General features: G+C 51.9%; 2 protein-coding genes across 9 annotated transcripts in view; both read left to right on the top strand.

The window, feature by feature from the left end:
• Nucleotides 1-10,419, top strand: part of Ulk1 (unc-51 like autophagy activating kinase 1) — a 26,160-nt gene extending 15,741 nt beyond the window's left edge. For 2 of the 3 annotated variants that reach the window (XM_008853758.3, XM_029556453.1), the window contains exons 9-28: nucleotides 194-252; nucleotides 337-419; nucleotides 787-837; nucleotides 1,155-1,243; nucleotides 1,891-2,038; nucleotides 2,505-2,565; nucleotides 2,764-2,853; nucleotides 3,215-3,340; nucleotides 3,632-3,777; nucleotides 3,890-3,976; nucleotides 4,379-4,647; nucleotides 5,537-5,730; nucleotides 6,006-6,115; nucleotides 6,192-6,335; nucleotides 6,836-7,026; nucleotides 7,174-7,346; nucleotides 7,433-7,551; nucleotides 7,861-8,018; nucleotides 8,371-8,506; nucleotides 8,583-10,419. In XM_008853758.3, coding sequence (XP_008851980.1) covers nucleotides 194-252; nucleotides 337-419; nucleotides 787-837; nucleotides 1,155-1,243; nucleotides 1,891-2,038; nucleotides 2,505-2,565; nucleotides 2,764-2,853; nucleotides 3,215-3,340; nucleotides 3,632-3,777; nucleotides 3,890-3,976; nucleotides 4,379-4,647; nucleotides 5,537-5,730; nucleotides 6,006-6,115; nucleotides 6,192-6,335; nucleotides 6,836-7,026; nucleotides 7,174-7,346; nucleotides 7,433-7,551; nucleotides 7,861-8,018; nucleotides 8,371-8,506; nucleotides 8,583-8,638 — 2,490 coding nt within the window. In that variant the 3' untranslated portion in view covers nucleotides 8,639-10,419. The remainder of the gene's footprint in view (nucleotides 1-193; nucleotides 253-336; nucleotides 420-786; nucleotides 838-1,154; nucleotides 1,244-1,890; nucleotides 2,039-2,504; nucleotides 2,566-2,763; nucleotides 2,854-3,214; nucleotides 3,341-3,631; nucleotides 3,778-3,889; nucleotides 3,977-4,378; nucleotides 4,648-5,536; nucleotides 5,731-6,005; nucleotides 6,116-6,191; nucleotides 6,336-6,835; nucleotides 7,027-7,173; nucleotides 7,347-7,432; nucleotides 7,552-7,860; nucleotides 8,019-8,370; nucleotides 8,507-8,582) is intronic. The other variant, XM_029556454.1, reaches the window with a different exon arrangement.
• Nucleotides 10,420-15,266: 4,847 nt separating this feature from the next.
• Pus1 (pseudouridine synthase 1) overlaps nucleotides 15,267-21,407 on the top strand; it is a 10,995-nt gene continuing 4,854 nt past the window's right edge. The window contains exons 1-4 of one of the 6 annotated variants that reach the window (XM_008853755.3): nucleotides 15,267-15,318; nucleotides 16,028-16,238; nucleotides 18,531-18,668; nucleotides 20,959-21,061. In XM_008853755.3, coding sequence (XP_008851977.1) covers nucleotides 16,038-16,238; nucleotides 18,531-18,668; nucleotides 20,959-21,061 — 442 coding nt within the window. In that variant the 5' untranslated portion in view covers nucleotides 15,267-15,318; nucleotides 16,028-16,037. Of the gene's footprint in view, nucleotides 15,698-16,027; nucleotides 16,239-18,530; nucleotides 18,669-20,958; nucleotides 21,062-21,407 lie in introns of all 6 variants that reach the window. The other 5 variants (XM_017803374.2, XM_029556457.1, XM_008853754.3 and 2 more) reach the window with 5 other exon arrangements.

Genomic DNA, 21,407 nt, shown 5'->3' with positions numbered 1-21,407 from the left:
GACAGGGTCTCCCTGTAGCCCCAGCTGTCCTGGAACTCACTATGTAGACCGGGTTGGCCTTGAATTCACAAAGATCTGCCTGCCTCTGCCTCCTGAGTGCTGGGATTAAAGGCGTGCGCCACCACGCCTGGCTTCCTGTGGTAGGTTATGCCCCACAGGAGTGAACCTTTGCATTGTCCTTTCCTCCTAACAGGCCAGCAGTCCTCAGGACCTGCGTCTGTTTTATGAGAAGAACAAGACACTGGTCCCTGTGTAAGCTGCCCTCCCTGTTCTACTGGATGGGTCTACCCCAGTACTCTCCTAACTCTGCTCAGCCCTACCTTCTCTTGTTTCCAGCATTCCACGAGAGACGTCGGCTCCTCTGCGGCAGCTGCTCCTGGCTCTGTTGCAACGCAACCACAAGGACCGAATGGATTTTGGTGAGCTCCTACATTCTATCTCCCTCAGCCACTGGTCCCTTGCATCCCCACTTGAGCTTAAGCACTGCCTATGGCTACCCTTACATTGTGTGGCCTGAGTGGGCAACCAGGACTTACAGCCTACCATCTGCCATCAGCCTCTAGGATCATAATACATCCAGCTTACCCACCCTCCAGCAAGGCCAACAGAGGGGAGCCTGCTGAGATGGCCATATGTGCTCAAGAGCCACCATCTGGGGCTACAATTCTGTGCCCAGGTGGCTGGGGCCTGGCCTTGATAACCGGGGCTCTGGAGTGGCATCCAGGGCCCTGGGGTTAGGCTGTGTGGGTCAGGGGCATCCTAAGAATTCACTCCTTCTACTCACAGATGAGTTTTTCCACCACCCTTTCTTGGATGCCAACGCGTCCATCAAGAAGTGTGAGTCTGTGGGTCCTGGGCATGGGCAGGGCCTATTATGTACCCTCTAGGTCTGTAGGTGGCACATGTTGCCTTGAGGGATGTTTGAGTACATGGCACACCCTGGGAATGAGGGACATCTAGCTCTGCTTCCATCCCAAGGCCATGTGTACCTAGGGCAGCCCTTGTGGCATAGGCTTGGGAAGGGAGGTGGTACTGGTACTTCCTGATGCTGGTTGCTTGTTCCTGTGGAAGGGACTGTAGAAAGTCACAGGCAGCCATATCCCAAGTGCTGGAGTGGTTCAGCAGTATGTGCACTGATCTCATCTTTCTCATAGCCCCTCCAGTGCCTGTACCTTCTTACCCAAGTTCGGGGTCTGGTAGCAGCTCTAGCAGCAGTTCTGCTTCCCACCTGGCCTCCCCACCGGTGAGTGGCTACCTGGGTTTCTTTTGTTTTCTAGAATGAAGGATGGGTCTGTAAAAATAGAGGTAGCCTCTGGTCCTCGCATGCCTCGGAAATGGATACAAATATGTGTCTTTGTGTGTGGACCCTGGCATCCCTTGGGGTTGGGCAGTGCTGGCCCTTCTCACTGAGGTGCTCAGTGACATGGCAGGTCTATGAAACATGTTTGCCTGTCTCAGTGGCGGGTGCTGACTGTGGCATTGCTCTCATCCCATGAGAAGTATGATTCATACCTGTGCTCAGCACTGCCATTTACCCTGGGGATCTAGAGCTGTGACCGTGGGTGCCTGCTGGGTGCTGATAGATGGGAAGTGGCACTTCCTTACAGGGGCACTGCCTCTAGGTCCACTGGTTTGGCTTTCATATAGAACTGAAATGCAGAGGAATGGGTGGTGAGCACTGCCCCAGGGGTAGTTTTTTCAGAAGCTGTGGGCTTCCAAGCACTGTGTGGGGGTTGGGGTGGGGGTTAAAAGAGGTGAGGAAGCTCTGCTGTGCTGGAGGGAAGATTCAAGGCCCCTTCGCTCAGCACCAGGGGCCCTTATGGCCCACACTATTTCTGGGGATGTTGATTGCCTCTGAACCTAGCTTACTAGCCTTGCTATGTCCTGCAGTCCCTGGGAGAAATGCCACAGCTGCAGAAGACGCTTACCTCCCCAGCTGATGCTGCTGGCTTCCTGCATGGTTCCCGGGACTCTGGTGGCAGCAGCAAAGACTCTTGTGACACAGATGACTTTGTCATGGTCCCAGCCCAGTTTCCAGGTCAGGAAAGCATAGGATAAGAGATATGTCAGACAATCCTGTGTTGTGTCTGAGCATGGGGTCCAGACCTGTCTCTTTGGGCAGTTGGGATGGGCTTTTAGAGCCCCTCTGCCAGATCATCTTGGTAAGGAGGATATCCCCACCACAGGCCCTTTGGAGGCCTCGTGGTCTGAGGCCTCATGACCAGGTCCTTGTATATAAGAAGACCAAAGAGACGTGTGGTATAGGTAGAATACATGAAGCAAATGGATGGGTTTTAAAAGGACTTGCCACCTCAGTGTCTACTTCTGGCTCAGACTAGTCTGCCCTGGTACTGCACCCCACAAAGCCACTTCATGAGCAAGTGGCTATGCTGTCCAGATTGCACTCTCTGGGGAGAAAAGGGATTTGGGACAGTGTATGGAGAGCCAGGTAGGCCAAGGATGGGACAGGATACCCTGGCAAGAAGCTGTCTCCTTTTCTACAGGTGACCTAGTAGCTGAAGCAGCAAGTGCCAAGCCTCCGCCTGACAGCCTGCTGTGCAGCGGGTGAGCTCCTCTGATCTCTGCTCGGGGATAAATTGGGCCTTTGGGGTAGCCAGTACCATCCTGCCTGATCCAGTCTTGTCCTAGAGTAAGGCCGTTTGGGAAGGACTAAGGCTGCTGGACCTCCTGAAGGCCCAGGTGAAGGAGTCTGGGTTCTGGATGCATCAAGTTAATATGCTTGCCTATCCCTTCTGCCACCAGGAGCTCACTGGTGGCCTCTGCTGGCCTGGAGAGCCATGGTCGCACCCCATCTCCCTCTCCAACCTGCAGCAGCTCTCCCAGCCCCTCTGGGTAAGGAGAGATGGGCACTGAGTGACCCTCAGGGTCACAGCCACACTCCCTGGTGGGAACTGTTGTGTCTGATCTTGTCTTTGATCAGACTTGGCCAGATATCCCAGCATGGATGTCCTACTGCAGGGCTGTTTATGGGTGGTTGGGCTGATGAGGGGACCAATTGAGAGCCCTGCATACAGGGCCTTCTATCAGGTTAAGTTGTGGACATCACATGCCTGGGGCCCTCATAGCTGCAGGACTGGGTGGGAACAGTGTGAAAGCCACCTTTCTTCAGGCCTGGCCAGGGCTATGGCCCTCTAAGAGTGTCTGGGCCTGGGCCTCCTCCCAGCACTGCCTAAAGTTGTCACTTTTTCCATAGCCGGGCTGGCCCCTTCTCCAGCAGCAGGTATGGTGCCTCGGTCCCCATTCCTGTCCCCACTCAGGTACACAATTACCAGCGCATTGAGCAGAACCTGCAGTCACCCACCCAGCACCAGATAACCCGGTGAGTGTTGTTAGCTTGAGCAAGAGTCCCAACACAACTGTCCTATATGTAGTCATGCGAGGTTTAGAGACCTCTTGTGCTCATAAAGCCATTGTTGGTAAATAGTTTTTGGCAGGCTGAAGTGGTAGGGAGGGGTTGGGAGCATGTTTCATGTAAGACATAGAAGGAAGCTTGGATTAGTAATTGCAGGAGCTGATCTTACTGGTAACACAGCCAGGGGAAAGCTGAGTAGCATCAAGGTAGCCCTCACTGGCATGGCTGGGGCCTCACCTGCCCTGGCCTTGTTTGCAGGTCCTCTGCCATCCGAAGGTCAGGCAGTACCAGCCCCCTGGGCTTTGCTCGGGCCAGCCCGTCACCCCCTTCCCATGCTGATGGAACTATGCTGGCCAGGAAGTTGTCACTGGGTGGTGGCCGCCCCTACACACCATCTCCCCAAGGTAAGTCTATGGGGATGGGGACTGGTGGGTACTCCCTTCTCTTTCTTGTCTGTGGGTATGGTGGGCGTGGAGACCCCTCTGCCCTTGTCAGATCAGGACACCCTCTTCCCAGTGGGAACCATCCCTGAGCGACCCAGCTGGAACAGAGTGCCCTCCCCACAAGGAGCTGAGATGCGGCCTGGCAGGTCACCACGACCAGGTATGGAAACAGCCCTAAGCCTGAGGGTTTGTGGGGCAGGCATGAAGCCTGACTGACTGCCTTGTCTGGGACCTTTTCCCTATTGTCACGGTCCCTGCTGTTAAGAGTGAAAAAAGAGGAAAGGCCATGAAGGTTTAGAACGAGCCTTTGGGTCATAGAGGGTGTCTCCTGGTTGTTGACCTTTTATGCTCCACAGCTGTGTGTCCTGGGACAGATTGCTAAGACTTTCTGTGCCTCCGTTCCCATGGAGGCCTCCTGAGGTCATTGTGAGGATGGATGTTTGTGTTCATGGAGCGAGGGGTCCACACAGTGGCTGCTCCAGAGGTCTTTGAGTGGGAGGCTTATTTGGTCTATTCTCCAGTGTGTATGGCTAAAGGACTTGAGGCTTGTCCTTGTCCCCAGGCTCCTCTGTGCCTGAGAACTCCCCAAGAACCACCGGTTTGGGCTGCCGCCTACACAGCGCCCCCAACCTGTCTGACCTCTATGTTGTGCGCCCGAAGCTACCCAAGCCCCCAACAGACCCGCTGGGAACTGCCTTCAGTCCGCCTCAGGCCAGCACACCCCAGCCATGCCCAGTGTTGCAGTCCTGCCGGCCCCTTCGTGGCTCACCCAAGCTGCCTGACTTCCTGCAGCGGAGCCCCCTGCCCCCCATCCTGGGCTCTCCCACCAAGGTAGGTAGGAATGGCTGGGCTACTATTTTTGGAAAGCCTCAAGCTCTGGTGGAGGAGATTGGGTAGGAAAGGACCAGGTCCCAGTACCCTGGATGTCTTTTGGGCTTCACATTCTGCTATCCAGGGATTGTTGAGGAAAGGAAGTTAGAAGAGCTACTTCCAGGTGGGAGGCCTGTCAGTCCTTGGTAGCTTCTCACCTTCACACCTCATAGAATAGAACCTTGTGGTCGTGCTGATGAGGCTCTGCAGGCTGCAACTGAGAAGAGAGCCTGGACTGGCCTCACGTCCTCTTTGCTAGGCCTTAACTGCTTCTCTGTTGTGATGAGGCATTTTTTGGCAGGACTGGCTGTTTACTAAGGTGTGTAGTCCTGGTCTGGAAAGAAATCTCAGACCAGGCATGATTACAGATAACCTGTAAGCCCAGTTTTCAGAGGATTTAAATATTGAGGCTTTCCTGGGCTGCATAGAAAAACTACATTTCAAAAGTGCCATAAATCCAGTTTGGCACCTCAGGAAGATTGTGTAGTTCCATCCTGCCTTAGTTTCCCTATTACAAAAAGGGGCCCCAGCTGGGTATAGTGGTGTATGCCTTTAATCCCAGCACTATGGAAGCAGAGGTGATTTTCAGGCCAGCCTAGCCCAGCCAGTGCTACATAGTGAGAACCTTTCTCAAAAAAAGGGTGTGTGTGGGGTGGCAAACAGCAGCTGCTGTCATGTTAGTAAGGGTTTGTATATAGATTTTGTGTGTATATATGTACTCAGTGCTTGGTCTTGGTGGAGGTGGGGGCAACTGGACACTGCCTCAGTTGACCCCGTCCTCACACTAGACTGTGATGTTATGAGGGCTGCCAAGCCACTGGACATTCTTAGTGCCATCCTTCCCTCCTAGGCTGGGCCTTCATTCGACTTCCCCAAGGCCCCCAGCTCTCAGAACTTGCTGACCCTGTTGGCCCGGCAGGGTGTGGTGATGACACCTCCTCGGAACCGCACATTGCCTGACCTCTCAGAGGCAGGGCCCTTCCAGGGACAGCAGCTGGGACCTGGCCTGCGGCCTGCCGAAGATACCAGGGGCCCCTTTGGCCGGTGAGTGGGGTAGGAAGGCTGTGCTCCAGAACTGTCCTGCCTATGGCTTCTAATCCAGCATTGTGTCCCATGTGGCAGGTGTTGAGGATTTGTGGTGGGCCTTGGTGACTTGTGGTCCAGCATCAATTTCCTGGTTTGTAAGGTGGAATGAATTAGAGGACTGTGAGGCTGCTTATCCCTGGCCTGAGGTGTGGTTGGGTGCAGGGATAGGGCCCTGGCTGTTGAGCCCAGAGGTACTCTCCCACACTGCTGCCTCTCTACTGGTGCCACCCCAGGTCCTTCAGTACCAGCCGCCTTACAGACCTACTGCTTAAGGCTGCCTTTGGAACACAAGCCTCAGACTCAGGCAGCACTGACAGTCTGCAGGAAAAGCCCATGGAGATTGGTGTGTGAGGGGCCTATAGGGATGGGGGTGGGGAGTCTGGCCATAGGTCAGACTCTAAGCCTGCCTTGTCCTCCAGCACCCTCTGCTGGCTTTGGAGGGAACCTGCATCCAGGAGCCCGTGCTGGGGGTGCCAGCAGCCCGGCACCTGTGGTGTTCACCGTGGGTTCCCCACCCAGTGGAACCACACCACCCCAGGGCACCCGAACCAGGATGTTCTCAGGTGAGGACTGTGCCAGGTAGAGGCAATACCCTAGAGTGGGGGTTTCTTTAGCTCAGGGCTGGACAAGAGCAGACCCCTGCTGTGTAGCCTGCTAAGGTGTTTGCATAAGGTCTGTGGTATTCTCAGCTTGTACATGGGGCAGGAATGGTGTCCAGGATGCTGGCCTCCATGTCCAGGTGCCCTAAAAGACCAACCTATATTGGCTCCAGGAGAAGCAGGGAGTCACATGCTACCTCCACAGTGAGGGAGGTGGCTGCCCTGCCTTGCTTATTAACCCTTTCCTGGATCCACAGCAGATGCGAGTACAAGTATTGGGAGCCCAGAGCACTCTAGGATGAAATCCTGGGGTGCTGGTACCTCTGGCTATTGTTTCCTGTTAAGGCATCAGAATGAGGTGGAATGTAAACTGTGGAACATCTGAACCCTAGAGGTGGAGTTCAGAGGGCCAGAGACAGCAGGGGGAGAAGCCCCTGCATCCCTAACCAGCCCTCTACCCACAGTGGGCTCTTCCAGCTCCCTGGGCTCTGCTGGCTCCTGCTCTGCCCGCCACCTGGTGGCTGGGGCCTGTGGTGAGGCCCCTGAGCTTTCTGCCCCAGGCCACTGCTGCAGCTTTGCTGATCCTCTTGCTGCCAACCTGGAGGGGGCTGTGACGTTTGAGGCTCCTGACCTTCCTGAGGAGACTCTTATGGAGGTGAGACTTGTGGGGAGATGACAGCCTTGGGGGCTTCCCCCAACTTGCTGCATAATGCTTCTGAGGGTACTGTATACCCTTCTGGCAGATCAGGTTTCTGCATGCCCTGCTGCATGCATCTGAGCCCTGACCTCTGTTGATCCTCAGCAAGAGCACACAGAGACCTTGCACAGTCTGCGCTTCACACTGGCATTTGTGCAGCAAGTTCTGGAGATTGCGGCCTTGAAGGGTAGTGCCAGTGAGGCAGCTGGGGGCCCTGTGTACCAGCTTCAGGAGAGCGTGGTGGCTGACCAGATTAGCCAGCTGAGCCGAGAGTGGGGGTAAGTGTTGCCTGTGGGGTGGGAGGGTAGTAACTGGGCACTTGCTGTCTTGCCCTCTTGCCTCTAACCTGCCCATTGCTCTTCAGTTTTGCTGAGCAGCTGGTGCTGTACTTGAAGGTGGCTGAGCTGCTGTCCTCAGGCCTACAGACCGCCATTGATCAGATCCGAGCTGGCAAGCTTTGCCTGTCGTCCACTGTGAAGCAGGGTGAGGATATGGGATCAAGGAGGTGGTACTGAGGGTGAGAAGGGAGATAAGGAAATATGGGCAGGCCCAGGCCATGCCAGGAGGAAATGGAGGGTGAGTGCACAGGGCCTGGCCCAATGCTCAGAACACAGAGGACATGGGTTCACTTGGAATTTGGAAACTGATGTTGAGCTTTACACATAGGGTTAGGGAAAGCAGGGGACTGTAGCTCTGTGGAGGATGGGATGTACTCCTACCCACATGCTCTTTGTCCACTCATGGGAGCCCTGAGTTCCAACAGGTCTGAGCTGACTAACACCTCTACCCTAGTGGTACGCAGACTGAACGAGCTATATAAGGCCAGTGTGGTGTCCTGCCAGGGCCTCAGCCTGCGGTTGCAGCGCTTCTTCCTGGACAAGCAACGGCTCCTGGATGGCATCCATGGTGTCACCGCTGAGAGGCTTATCCTCAGCCATGCTGTGCAGATGGTATGGGGCAGGCTGTGTGCTGTGTCTGGCAGGGCTTGGAGCCATTGCTCCTAGGGTGGCATAAGCTGCTGGCGGTCCCTGGGAATTTGGTATGATGCTCTACCCAGCAAATGACAAGGGCCTCCCTGTCCACTGTGTACCTCATCAGCCCAGGTGGCATCCAGCCACAGGCAAGTAGATCCCTGGTTCTGTGAGCATCTGTAACTCCACAAATCTCCCCCAGGCCCAGATTCTCTTTTCTTTTGTGCCTATCACATGACAGGGATCTTGGGCCCATCCACTGTATGCTTTGTGCTGCGTACACAAGCCACCCCTGCATTGGGGCCATACCAAACTCTGCTCTTGTCTGCAGGTACAGTCGGCTGCCCTAGATGAGATGTTCCAGCACCGAGAGGGCTGTGTACCACGCTATCATAAGGCCCTGCTGTTGCTAGAGGGTCTACAACACACACTCACGGACCAGGCAGACATAGAGAACATAGCCAAGTGTGAGCTACTCTCCCTAGCTGCCTGAGTGGGGGGTGTGGTAGTTGTGACCCCTACCTCATGCTCCCTTTCCTGCAGGCAAGCTATGCATTGAGCGGAGACTTTCGGCCCTGCTGAGTGGCATCTGTGCCTAACTGCCTGCTGCTGGCCTGCTGGGCCCTTGGAGATGGATTCCCTCTGCCACCCTATTGGGTGGGGTCTGAAAACTAGCAGACTGTCCACTGACACTGATCTGATGGTGCTGAGCCTGCTCTCCTGTCAACTCTGGCAGACACGCTGGGTGGTGGAGCTGTGGCATCAGAGCCCTGCAGCCTGGTGTAATTTTTGCTTCCTAGGTTGCTGGTATCTGCTAGTAGGTGAACATTAGGGTGCCAGGGACAGCTCTTTTGCCCACTGGGGCAGGAGTTTCTGAACTTATCCTCCCTAGACAAGCAGGCATGGCACTGAGAATTTTACCATCTGGTCTACCACCTCACTGGTGAGTGTGGGCACATGCCAACTTCAGAACCCAGGGCAGCCCCAAGGACAGGCAAGACCCTGAGACTGTTGCTGACTTCAAGCCAAAGCGAGCTTTCCTCATGGCTCACTTGCCCCATTGCTCGCCCAAGAAAAAGGGGTGTGGCTTTTTGGCCTCCCCATCTCTCTAGGAACCTCTCCCTCTGAGGCTACTCACCCAGCTTTGTAAGTCACCGGAGCACTTTATGCAGATAGAGACTGGAGAACCCTGGCCAGCAGTGCAGACTGCTGGGAACCCACCTCCTGATCCAGCTCTTGCCCTCTGAGATGCTGTACAGATGCAGACTATGTCTATGTGTATAAATAGCCCATTGTGCACCTCCACCTGTGTCTGGTCCTTGGAGGAAAACAACTGGCTTGACTCCTAGGGGAAAGACACAGTTCTCATGTTTAAATGTTTTTTAGGGAGTCAGCATAAAGCACCAAGCTTGTTAAACACAGAACAGATGTCATTGCCTTCCACACTGTACTCGTAAAATGTGTTATTTTTCTGCAGCTTAATTTTTCTTCAAAGAAGAAAGCTTTCAGATATCTAAGAGATTGCTTTGGAAGGATGGTCAGGGCAGACCACTGCTCTGAATGCTACCCATAGGTGAAATGGTGCCAGCTGTGTGGCTGAGGGTGGGATGAGGCTGTTCTCCAGGCTGCCTGCTGCAGTGTGCATATGAAAGTATGTGGCTGGCTGTCCACACCAACCTTCCCTGTGGGGTGGCAGAATGGGCAGTGCCCAGCTGCCACCCTGCCCATACAATGGGCAGGTGAAGGTAAAAAGTAACATATGCAAAGATATCACCATTGATCTTTCTTAACAGTCTGGCTTCTGTGCCCAGTGGCCCTCAGGGTCTGTGCTGAAGCTTGTCTTCCAGGCTCCAGGGTGGGCACAGGCTGGACACTTGTCTAACTTCCCTGGTCTGTCAGCTCTGCTCTGCCTATGCATACTTGAACGTATCCCTGAACGTCCAGTGGGCAGAGGTGGATTTGCAGGTCCCCGGCAAGGGTTCAGTTACAGGCCACATGCATATATGAAAACATGTGTTTTTGTAATACTTGAAATATTGCCACAGTGCTTGGGTGTACAAGAAAAGCAGATCCCCAAGACTAGCTTCCTCTCTTGTCTCCCCATGACCTCATTTGCATGTAACATGTTGTATTTATTGCTTTGAGGCCAACTGGAATCCAGAGCCACCAGGGAGGCAGGTGTAGGGGTGGCCCTCACCTGCCTCCTTGTGGCTCCTGGGTGGCCATGTATGTGTGTGGCAGGTTGTGTGGCATGAGCCAGACCTCTCCAAGGCAGTGTTCAGCCCCTGTCAATTTTCAAATGAATTGTGTGTGAGGTCCCCCCCCCCTTTTACGTTTCACTGTGTAACATCGGTTTAAGGAAATAAAATTTGGAATTGTTGATGTGGTGTCACTGTTCATCCTCGTTTGTGACTGGCTTTGGAGCCCTTCATATACCCTCAGATTGGGGATCCATCTGCGGGGGCAGCCTGTGCCCCTCAGCCAAGGTGAGTCCCATAGGGCTTCATGATATCCATGGTGGCCCACGCAACTCTGGGAGCAAATCCCAAGGCGATTCAGGAACAACTGGGTAGATTTATTGTGTTGTAGGAGAAAACTGTTCCTATTGGGCCAGAGAAGACCCTGAGCAGGCAGGGTAATCTGAGGCCATCTGAGGATACAAGCTTTCTGTTCCCTTGGAAATAATACCAGGAGTGGGTTTTGTATCATGTGGTATTTATATTTCTTGCACTGTATTCCCAGCTTACAGGACAGCTACATTGAATTTTCTCACTGTCAGCAGGAACATTTGACATGTACTCCTTTCCTTTCTGAGAGAGAGGGTATTGGAATTGCTCAGTTCATACCATCTTCCTTGGTCTGCCTTAGATCTGGGAGCAACCGGGGCTGATGGCCAGTTGTATACTGTATTCAGAGGAAGGTCCAAATCCTTTACATTGTACACCCCTCCCTTTTTTTTGAATCAGGGTCTCAGCCCAGATTGGCCTCAGATTTGCTATGTGTCCAAGGAAAACTGAATTCCTAATCCTGAGTGCTGGGATTATAGGCACGCACCATTATGCCATGCCTGGTCTCTTTCCCCCATCCCTCCCTCCCTTTTTTTTTCTCTTTAGAAAACTAGATTTGTTCTTAATTCAATCTATCTACAGTTCCCTTTACCTGTTCTGGAATTGGCCTTGAACTAAGAGATTCCCGCGTGCTGGGATTAAAGGCGTGCGCCACCATGCTGGACTCTACTATTTTTATAGGATAAAAATAACATTACTAATAAGGCTAACCACAATACTCAAAATGAAAGTTCATTGAAGAAGCAAAGTTCCAGTGGAAGTAGACTGTAGAGACCTTGACTTAAGCAGAAATGCTGGGCTCCTGCTGCCCACACTAAGGCCAAGATATTACTATGCCCAAGGAATTCTGTGGGTATTAATATACATTTTTTTTTGTCTTTGAGACAGAGTCTCTTTGTAGCCCCAGCTGTCCTGTAACTCACTATGTAGACCAGGCTGGCCTTGAACTCACAGAGATCTGCCTGCCTCTGCCTCCTGAGTGCTGGGATCAAAGGTGTGCACCACCACGCCTGGCTTGTATTTTCTTTTTTTAAAAAAATTGTTTTTATTTTTAAACTTCCCAGACTGCTTTTTATCTCTAAAAGGTGATTTACATTTTCTGTAGGGCACAGGTGAATGAATGTACACTGGGCTGTAGAACAGTAACAGGAAAATGATGGAAACCACCACGTGGGGAGTCAAGAACATAACTGGCCATCAAGGGAGGTGGAAAGTCCATTTTTGAGAATCTAGTCCCAATACTGGAATCTGCAAATGACAGAACCCTCTTCCCCCTGCCCCAGCATAAGCCTGACAGGCAAAGCCACTGCCTTGCACAACCTGAGACCTGGTAGAGGGCACTGTGGGGAGTGCAGCCACTCGGAGAAGGCTTTTAAAAACTGCTGCCCAACATTGGGAACTCTTCCATCCTCCAATCTGATCCACCATCAGAGGAATGTGGAACTGTCCTTCATAGTTGGGGACCACAGTCCAGGCTCATAGGAGTGGTCATAATTTCAATTATGCTGGTTCCTACTACTTTTCTGTCTCCATTGCTCTGTCCACATGCTTCTACTTAAAGCATTTTGGCTTCTGTGCAGCTTGAATTTCTCACTAGAGGAACATCAGTATTGGAGAAAACCATTTTTGCTTTTGCTCAAGAAAACAGATTTCATGGTCAAGGATCCAGTTGGCTTTTTTTTGGTGTCTATTGTTTTCACATCTTTCTCTATGATCAGGAGGAACAAGTGATGAGACATCTTTCTGGAGCCATGTTTTAAGTCGCCTAAGTGAAACATGAAGGTCATTTCCTGCTCAAAACTCCCCACCTTCACTGTGCCCTGGGCCAGGCCCTTGGGGAGCTCATGGTTGGATCCAAGAGGCAGGAAACAGTCCTTGCTGTCCTTGTAGCAGTCATCACCATCCACCATCTTAGGCCATTTACCCCGTAGCCCGCATCCACGCCTCACCATGCCAAGAGCCACTGTTGCAATGGCTGCTCTGGTGCCTGCACCATGCCACTGCCAAATTGGTTCTCCAATTATTTTCTTACTTGCCAAGTCCTGAGTTCAGAATTTTGTGATCAATATAAAAGCACCCAAGGTCAGGAAAATACACTGTGTGATAAGTTTCCTCACATAGTTCAGCACATGCCTTATTTGGCCGTCTTGATCTCCCAATTCTCTTTTTTTGTTTCCTTTTTGAGACAGGGTCTCATATGACCCAGGCTGGCTTTGAACTCTGACCGTCTTGCCTCACTCAGCCTAACAACCCTTCACAGAGCAATTTTAGGTTTGCAGAAAAACATGGAGGACTCCCATTTATCCAACTCTGCTTCATGCCAGTGTCTCTTGTATGAGCACCATTCATGAGGTGTGTTATTGGATAGTGGATTAACATGGAGTTCATGGTTTCTGTTGGAGCTCTTGATTTTGATTTTGTTGCAAGGGTGAAACTGTGGACCTCAAGCATGCTAGATGTTCCACCACTGAGCTGTAGCCCCTCTTTGTTACTTATTTCATGTGAGTGCTTTGCCTTCATGTATGTAAATGTATGCAATGCCCATGGAGGCCAAAAGAGGGTGTTGGATCACCTGGAACTGGAGTTACAGGTGGTTGTGAGCTGCCATGTGGGTGCTGGGAATTGAACCTGGGTCCTCTGCAAGAGCAGCCAGTGCTTTTAATTACTGAGCCATCTCTCCAGCCCCACCCCTGTAATTTTTATTATTTTTTTGTGTGACTGCATGTGTCTGAGTGTGTGTACAAACCTATGGGCGGGTGCCCATGGAGGCCAGAAGAGGGCATTGGGTGCCTCAGAGCCGGAGTTATAGGCATTTGTGAGCCACCTGATATGGGTGCTGGTATCTAAACTCTAGTCCTCATGACTGAGCAGCAAGTGCTCTTAACTGCTGAGACATCTTTTCAGTCCCTTACCTTTTATTTTTGAGACAGAACCTGGCTAAGTTGCCCAGACTGGCCTTGAGCTCATTCTGTAGTCCAGATTGGTATCAAATCTCTGATACTCTTGCCACAGCCTCCCCAGTGCAAAGATGACAAACCTGCAACACCATACCCAGGCAACCCAGGACCTATGTACAGTAAAATGCCACCATTACTGTGTGGTATGGAACAGAGCACTGCACTACAAGTCCTGTGCTACCTGCTCATTCTCACAACCACTGGAAACCTTTGGTGTCCCCTGTCTCTGCAGTTTGGCCTTCTCCAAGGAGTCACAGTCAAAATCTGGCACTTTATTTACTCCTACTGAAGGATACTTTGTGTGTTTCTAAGTCCCAGAGAATCTGTGTAAACATCCATAGGCAGGTGCCTGAAGGAAAGGATGAGCTTGAGGGAGGTGGAGCCTGTACAAAGGACATTTTAACCTACAGTTCCTACACAGATTGGTGAGTTCAGCCAAGAAGGCCAGCCTCTGGTAGCTGTATTGCCACATACATGGGGACCCTCTGGGCACCTACCACAAACTCTGTAGCCTCAGTTAACCTGGCATAGAATGGAAATACCATCTAGGACAACCCTGGTGGCCTGCAAAGAAGTGGGCTGATGTCGTCAGTTCTGAGAACAGGAAGATGGCACTTGGGTTATGTGACACACCTGCCATCTGGCCATCTTCACCTAGGCTTCTAGTAGGAGGCTGTGAATCCTGAGACCCCCCAGCCTTGATCCTCCAAGGCTCTGTGCTGGATAGTACCATAGCATAACAGAAGCTTTGAACCTGCTATTGAGGCCTGCTCCCACCTTTGGATTCCACTGATGAGCTCTGAACCTCCAAGTTCAAGGGGCAGGACTTCCAGCTGCCTGTGCTGGGGTGAAGACTGACTTTTCCCTATGGCACAGACAAGCCATGAAATGGACCTGTCTCTGGCTGGCTCATAGAGACCATCTGGTCTGGGACGGTTACCTCGGGGGTATGCTCACATCGAAGGATGAGGCCAACCTAAGCTGCAGAGCCAGCAAGGCTCTCCACAGTGAGAGGGTTCCCAAGTCCTGGGAAGGGCTTTCTGTGAGGTGCCTTCTTCAATGCCTGAGACCAGGGCAGGGTGAGCTATCTGGAGGTTGTTCAGCACATGCAACTGCCTTCTAATAGTCTTCTGTGCCCAGCTTCTTCTGTCACAACGACAGAACGATACCCATGGTTTCATGGGATTAAACTCCAATTAGTGTCTGGCAACTGGAGCGGCAAAAAACGCTAGGTCATTGATGCAAAGTCTGGGACTCCTGATGAGACCAAGCCTGCACACCACGAAGCTAGTGGTGGGCTTGCAAGATGAACTGTGTTCTCATAATGCCAGATGTCTAGCCAGGTCCCTCAAACCCTTCAAGCAAGGGGCAATAACCTGTCTGTTCCTCTTAGTAACACAGACAAAGGCGCTTACTTCCTGGGGTGAGCCAAAGGATTGAACAAGTTACCTGGGCATGAGCGGTTTTGACTGCTACTGATTCTAAGAATTCGCCCACTGGTGCATTGGTAGCCTACACGTTTTAATGAAATGGCTTCACTTTTCAAGACTTGGCAACGCCAAGCCTTTCCCCTTCCCCCGGGATTTGGTTCTGTGGGTGCTCTGGTTCAGAGTTACGTCCTGTCCTGTCCTGCTCTGAGCCCAGCTGCAGAGCCCCGCCCACTGAATCTGCCCTGCCCCGCCCGGCGCTTCGCAGGACTTTTGTCTGCATTCGGCCGCCATCCATCGCTCAACAGCTTCCGTCTTCGCCCACGTGGTCAGCTTCGGGGTCGCGGCGTCGTGAGTGGGTCGGGCGGGAAGTTCCTCGCTCCCGAAGCGCGCAGGACTGAAGATTCCTGGGGAAAGTCCGTTAGGGCACGGGAGGGGCTGCAGAGGTCACAAGTCAGCCTAGGGTTAGGGACGTGCAGGGTGGCCCAGGGCCCTTGGCCGGTCAGGGGCGCCTGCGTCGGAGTTCGGGACAGGGCAGCAGGGGCGCCAGGGGTCCCCAAGAGGTTGGAAGTCAGAGTTCAGCAGGGCTCCGGGAGGTCAGGGGCCGGCGCCTGGCCCGCGCCGCGCATGGGCTTCACCAGCCTGCGTGCTGCACTGCTGAGAGCCTGGGGCCGGTGGACAGCGCGCCCCCGCCCGCCCGCGCCCTGGTAAAGACTCCGCGACTGGCTGCCTCTGCCCTGAGTCCCCACTGCTACCCTGCACTGCTCACCTCTGCCCTGAGCCCACACTACTGCCCTGAGAGCTGCCCACCTCTGCCCGAGACCCCATTGCTGTCCTGCACTGCTCACCTCTGCCCTGAGCCCACACAACTGCCCACCCCGGACCCTGCCGAGCACTTTGTTCCTGATGATGAGCCAGACTGGTCTGCCACTATGTGAAAGTCTTCAGGGAGGGCTAAAGCAGGCAGAGTTGGGGCCTCGCCCCAGGCTTGCTCTTGCATCCCTTACCACTTTGGTTACTCATGCCTGTTTTTCCAGCCTGCCCCCCATGACTGGAAAGGAGGAGCTACCAGCCCTGGCTGCACAGCAACAGGACAGGAAGGTCCGAGGTGGCTGGGTCTGGGAGGAGACGCAACATCCGCCCAAGAGACTCAAGGGCAATGGGGATGAGGAGCCCCAACGGAAGCTGCCCAAGCGCAAAATTGTGCTGCTCATGGCCTACTCTGGCAAGGGTTACCACGGTATGCAGGTGAGGAGGGCTGTGCCCTGGACAACACCTGCCTGAGTCAGCTCCCGGCTTCCCTGATGCAACTGAGAGTGAGGCCACCCTAGGAAATGGCAAAAATAGAGTCCTCCAGTCCTGCATCTGGAAAGACTTGGGTGGCTGTCTCCCAGTATGGACAGGCCAGCTCTGTGGCTGACTCAAGTGTGACCTTGGGAGTGGTGAATCCCAGCATCTTTAGGATGACATCTACACAGTGTGAGAAGGGCAAGTTTACTGATGCTGAGAGTGGATACTGGCTGGCCAGCAGGTACTACTGGTCAAGCTTGCTGAGGGGCAGCTGAACTCTGCTTAAGAGCATTGGGGGCCCTAGGGCAAGCAGGCCTTAGGTACTCTATAGCTAACCAACTTGACCCTTTTCTGCTTTTCTGAAAGGTGCCCTGACCAGTGTGAGTACGTTCTTGTTCCTTCTTGTCACTTTTACTGTTAACAGTGCTCCCCTTTTGTTAATTTAATTTTTTAAAAATTTTATGTGTTATGTGTGTGTATTGCCTGCATGTAGGTAAGTACACCTGTGTTGCGCAATGCCCATGGAGGTCAGACGAGGCTGCCGGATCCCCTGGGACTGCAAGAATAACCAGTGTTCTTAACTGCTGAGCCATCTCTCCAGCCCCCCCCCTTTCTTCTTTAAGACAGGGTCTCATATGTAGCCTTGGCTGGCTTGGAACTTGCTGTGTACACCAGGCTGACCTCAAACTCCCAGTGATCCTTCTTGCCTCTGCCTTCTTAGTGCTGGGATTAAGGTGTGTGCCACCATGCTCAGCCTTGTTCTCTTTTTTAAGACTTAAGCCTGACCCACAGTATTGAGTTCACTTCTGTGATGTGTCTAACCAAAACAAAAGCTCAAAAAAAGTAGTGCCTGATCAGGTGTGATAGGAATTTTTTTTTGTTTTGAGACAGGGTCTCCCTGTAGCCTCAGCTGATCTGGAACTTGTTATTATAGACCAGGCTGGCCTTAGCCCAAGTGCTGGGATTAAAGGCATGGGTCACCACACCCAACTCAGCTAAGCTCTGTACTATGACAGTAAATGATAGCAGTGACACAGTTCAGAGCCTTTTTTTTTTTTTTTTTTGGGTCTTTTTGAGACAGGGTCTCCCTATGGCCCCAGCTGTCCTGGAACTCACTATATAGACCAGGCTGGCCTTGAACTTACAGAGATCTGCCTGCCTCTGCCTCCCGAGTGCTGGGGTTACAGGCGTATGCCACCATGCCCAGCTAGAGCCTCTTTTACTTTAAAAAATGCCTAGGTTGGCTGGGATGGTGCACATCCCTGTCATCTCAGCATTCAAAAAGCAGGAGGAATTCGAGTTCAAGGACAGGCTGGGCTACAGAGAGAGACCTCACCAATTAAAAAAAAGTATGTTTTCACCCATTAAACTAGTGGCTAGGAGATACTATTTGAGTCTCATGTGGCTTGTAACATTGGAGAGAACAGATATCTGTTGTCTGGGGTGACTGGTCTGCTTTTTGGAGGGCAATTCTGATTATGTAAGGTTTTTGCTATCACCTGTCTTGAGAATCTTCAGCAGGATCCTGTTTGCCTCACTTTCTCCATTAGGGAAATCACAAAGATGCCTGGCTCACAGGGTAGAGTGAGAGCTGTTGTCCCTATTTGTTACCATCTCTTTATGGCACTTGGGAAATGTTGATGACTTCATGGTGAGCCTTCAGATGAACTTTAGCACCAGTGGTAAACAAACAGTAAACTTGACTTTGGAAAGGATTTTCCTGCCAAGGGAGCCTTGGTGAGGTGCTCAGAGGCCTGCTCTATGGATGTAGTGTCTCTGTTTTGGGGATCTGTGGACTGTTGATGTCTCTGAGATTGTGGGGTCAGGCAGGAGGACCCGGGCCATGGTTAAGGCAGGCTGAGGGGTACAGCATTAGACCAGAAGCAATGGTCTGCTTCCTGGCATGCATACATCCCAATAGTTGCAAAGGCTGCTTACAGGCTGAAGGATTTAGGAAGAGCCCCAGATGACAAACCTAGCCTTGGCTAGCAGTGCTCCTGGCAGAGAACAGTGGAGAGATAAGGGGCTGACCCCAGTGTTGAATACCACAGAGAAGTGGTCCAGGCCAGGGCTGGTGCTGACCTACTCAGGTGATGCCCTTCTGTGGCTGCCTTGTCTTTCAGCCTGTGGTATGGACAGACCCAAGTAGACCCTCAGGTGACCTTGCTTTGCCTGCTGCCGGGTGTATGCAGAGCACCCAGGGCCTGGTAGGGACTCCTGAAAACAGCGTGTCCATTCTTCTTTCTCCAGAGGAATGTGGGGTCCTCCCAGTTCAGGACAATTGAAGATGACTTGGTATCTGCCTTAGTTCAGTCAGGTTGTATACCTGAAAACCATGGCACAGACATGAGGAAGATGTCCTTCCAGCGATGTGCCCGCACAGACAAGGTATGTGCCTGCCTGCTTGCCTGCAGTTTCCCTTAGCACTGTCTCACAGCCTCAGGGTATTTGTGTCAGAAGGGGCCCTGACCAGGGGTCACACCTGGCCAAGCTTGGTAGTGACTGTGCCATGGGCCTGTCATCCTAGTATTCGAGGGAAAGAATGTTTTATATTTTGTCATGTGGAGGGTCAGGAGCACAGACTGCACAGCTGGGGCTGGACCCTTGGTGGGTTGCACAAGACCTTGTCCTGGCTGGTCTTTGCTTCTCCATGGACAGCTCTTTTCCAGGCAGACTCACCTCCGTGGGCAGCATGTGCTAGGACTCTGCCTTACAGCACCATGCACGTTAGCCCTCATTGAAGTGGATAGGATTATTGGCGTGCAGAGGTGAGTGTACTTGCCTTTTTTTTAGATGAGTGCCTCTTTAAAAAAAAATTCAACTGAAGCCGGGTGTGGTGGTGCAGGCCTTTAATCCCAGCACTTGGGAGGCAGAGGCAGGCAGATCTCTGTGAGTTCAAGGCCAGCTTGGTCTACATAGTGAGTTCCAGGACAGCTGGGGCTACAGGGAGACCCTGTCTCAATAAGACAAAAAAAAAAAAAAAAAAAAAAAAAAAAAAAAATTCAACTGAGACAGCAAAAGCAATGAGTTATTGGCTGTAACTGAGAACAAACTCAAACTTTAGTCCAGAATGCCACAGTCCAGGGCAAAGGCCAAATGAGGGTATTTTGGGCAAAGCAGGTCTCTTACTATTGATCTTGGTGGTTAGATGGTAATAGAAGTTCTATGTCCATAAGACACAAATTATGAACAGTAGGCAGCAATCCAGCAGCTCTTATCAGCTAGTGTCCCCAGCCTCCCACATTCCTTAGATCTGTTGTAGCTGCCAGCAACTTCGGCCTGCTTCAGCCTGCACATTTGCTTCTTCCTCCACCTGTGCACTTGGATAGTGTGATAGTGCAATTTTTGATAGAGCTAGGTGAGGTTTAGTTTGAGAATCTGCATTGTTTAAGAGCATACACAAGATGTGCTCATTACAACATGCAGTCACTAGAGGCATCTACCAGTGGGGACTTGTCTTCACTTTCCCTGTGGGGAGTGTCTATTTTTTTTTTTAATTTTATTATTTTTATTTTATGTGTATGCGTGTATTGCCTGCGTGGAGTTAAGTGCACCCATGTCGTGCAATGCCCACTGAGGTCAGAAGAGGCTGTCGGATCCCCTGGGACTGGAGTTATGGACAGTTGTTAGCTGCCATGTGGGTACTGGGATTAGAACCCAGGTCTTCTGCAAGAACAACCAGTGTTCTTAACCACTGAGCCATCTCTCCAGCCCTGGGGAGTGTCTTTTAAAAAAATTATTATTGTGCATGTGTATGTGTGAGTGCACGTATGCACACGTGGAGGTCACAGGACAACTTTCAGGACTTAGTTCTCTCTGTCTACCATGGGTTCTAGGGATCAGGTCATCAGGCTTGTCACATATTGCCACATTTGCCCAACTCAGAGATATGGCTACATGTCTCTGATTGGCTTAGGCATTCATCCTGGACTTGGTCCCTGACTTGACCCCAGGACTAAGGTAGGATATTTGCTGAGAGGTCACATTACATTCCTAAGTTTGGGACACAGAAACCACATGGCTGAGCTTGGGTAAATAGCGCCTTATGATTGGAGTGTCCCCCGAAGGGACCTGCTGTGGATAGATGGGGGTAACAGAGCTTGAAGCACAGAGCTATTCTCTAACATATGAAAAAGCATGATGGGAGCCAGGGCATGATGGTGCAAGCCTTTAATTCCAGAACTTTGGAGTCCGAGGTAGAAGGATCCAATTTGGAGGGTTGCCTGAGCTACAGAGTGGGTTCAAGGCTAGCCTAGGCTTTATCGCAGGACTGTCTCAGAACAATTAATCAAATAGAATACTGGGTCTGCTTATGTACGCCTGTTAATCGCAGCACGCTGGAGGCCGAGGTAGGAGGACTGCCATAAGTTTGAGGCCAGATTGGTGTAAATAGTAAGTTCCAGGCCATCTAAGGCTACATAGAGAGACCCACTCTCAAAAGCCTCCCCCCCAAACATACAAACAACAAAACCCCAAGCACTCCAGGAACAAGATGCCTTGACTACTTGCCTGTATGTACTAGGTACCCTGCACAAGGTGTGTCTTAGATATGTCCCCAAGTAGAGTGCTGCTGAGCTGGAGTTTGCTGGCCCTTCTGCCTCAGGACCAGGGTATGAGGACTGTGCTGGAGGGAAAGGCCCCCAACTCACCTCTTCTCCATGCTCTGTTGTCTTTCCAGGGTGTATCTGCAGCTGGCCAGGTAGTATCCTTGAAGGTGTGGCTGATTGATGACATTCTGGATAAGATCAATAGCCACCTTCCTTCCCACATTCGGATTCTGGGTAAGCCTTCTGTAGAGCAGTTGTGCCCTGGCCGTGGGTGGCCTCGCACAGACATTTATCTTCTTTTTTTTTTTTTTTTTAAGTTTTTAAACAAATAGTTTTTAAATTTTATGTGTATGAGTGTATTGCCTGCATGTATGTGAGTATACCCGTGTTGTGCAATGCTGTGGAGGTCAGAAGAGGGCTTAGGATTCCCCTGGAACTGGAGTTAGGGATGGTTTGTACCTGCCGTGTGGGTGCTGGGAATCGAACCCAGGTCCTCTGCAAGAGCGGTCAGTGCTCTTAACTGCTAAGCCATCTCTCCAGCCCCCCCTTTTAACTTAAAAAAAAAATACTTTATTAGGCT

This window comes from Nannospalax galili, unplaced genomic scaffold, assembly GCF_000622305.1.
Source record: "Nannospalax galili isolate Female #2095 unplaced genomic scaffold, S.galili_v1.0 scaffold566, whole genome shotgun sequence".
Classification (NCBI taxonomy): domain Eukaryota; kingdom Metazoa; phylum Chordata; class Mammalia; order Rodentia; family Spalacidae; genus Nannospalax; species Nannospalax galili.
Note: the sequence above shows the minus strand (reverse complement) of the source record. Positions and strands in the feature narration are given on the sequence as shown.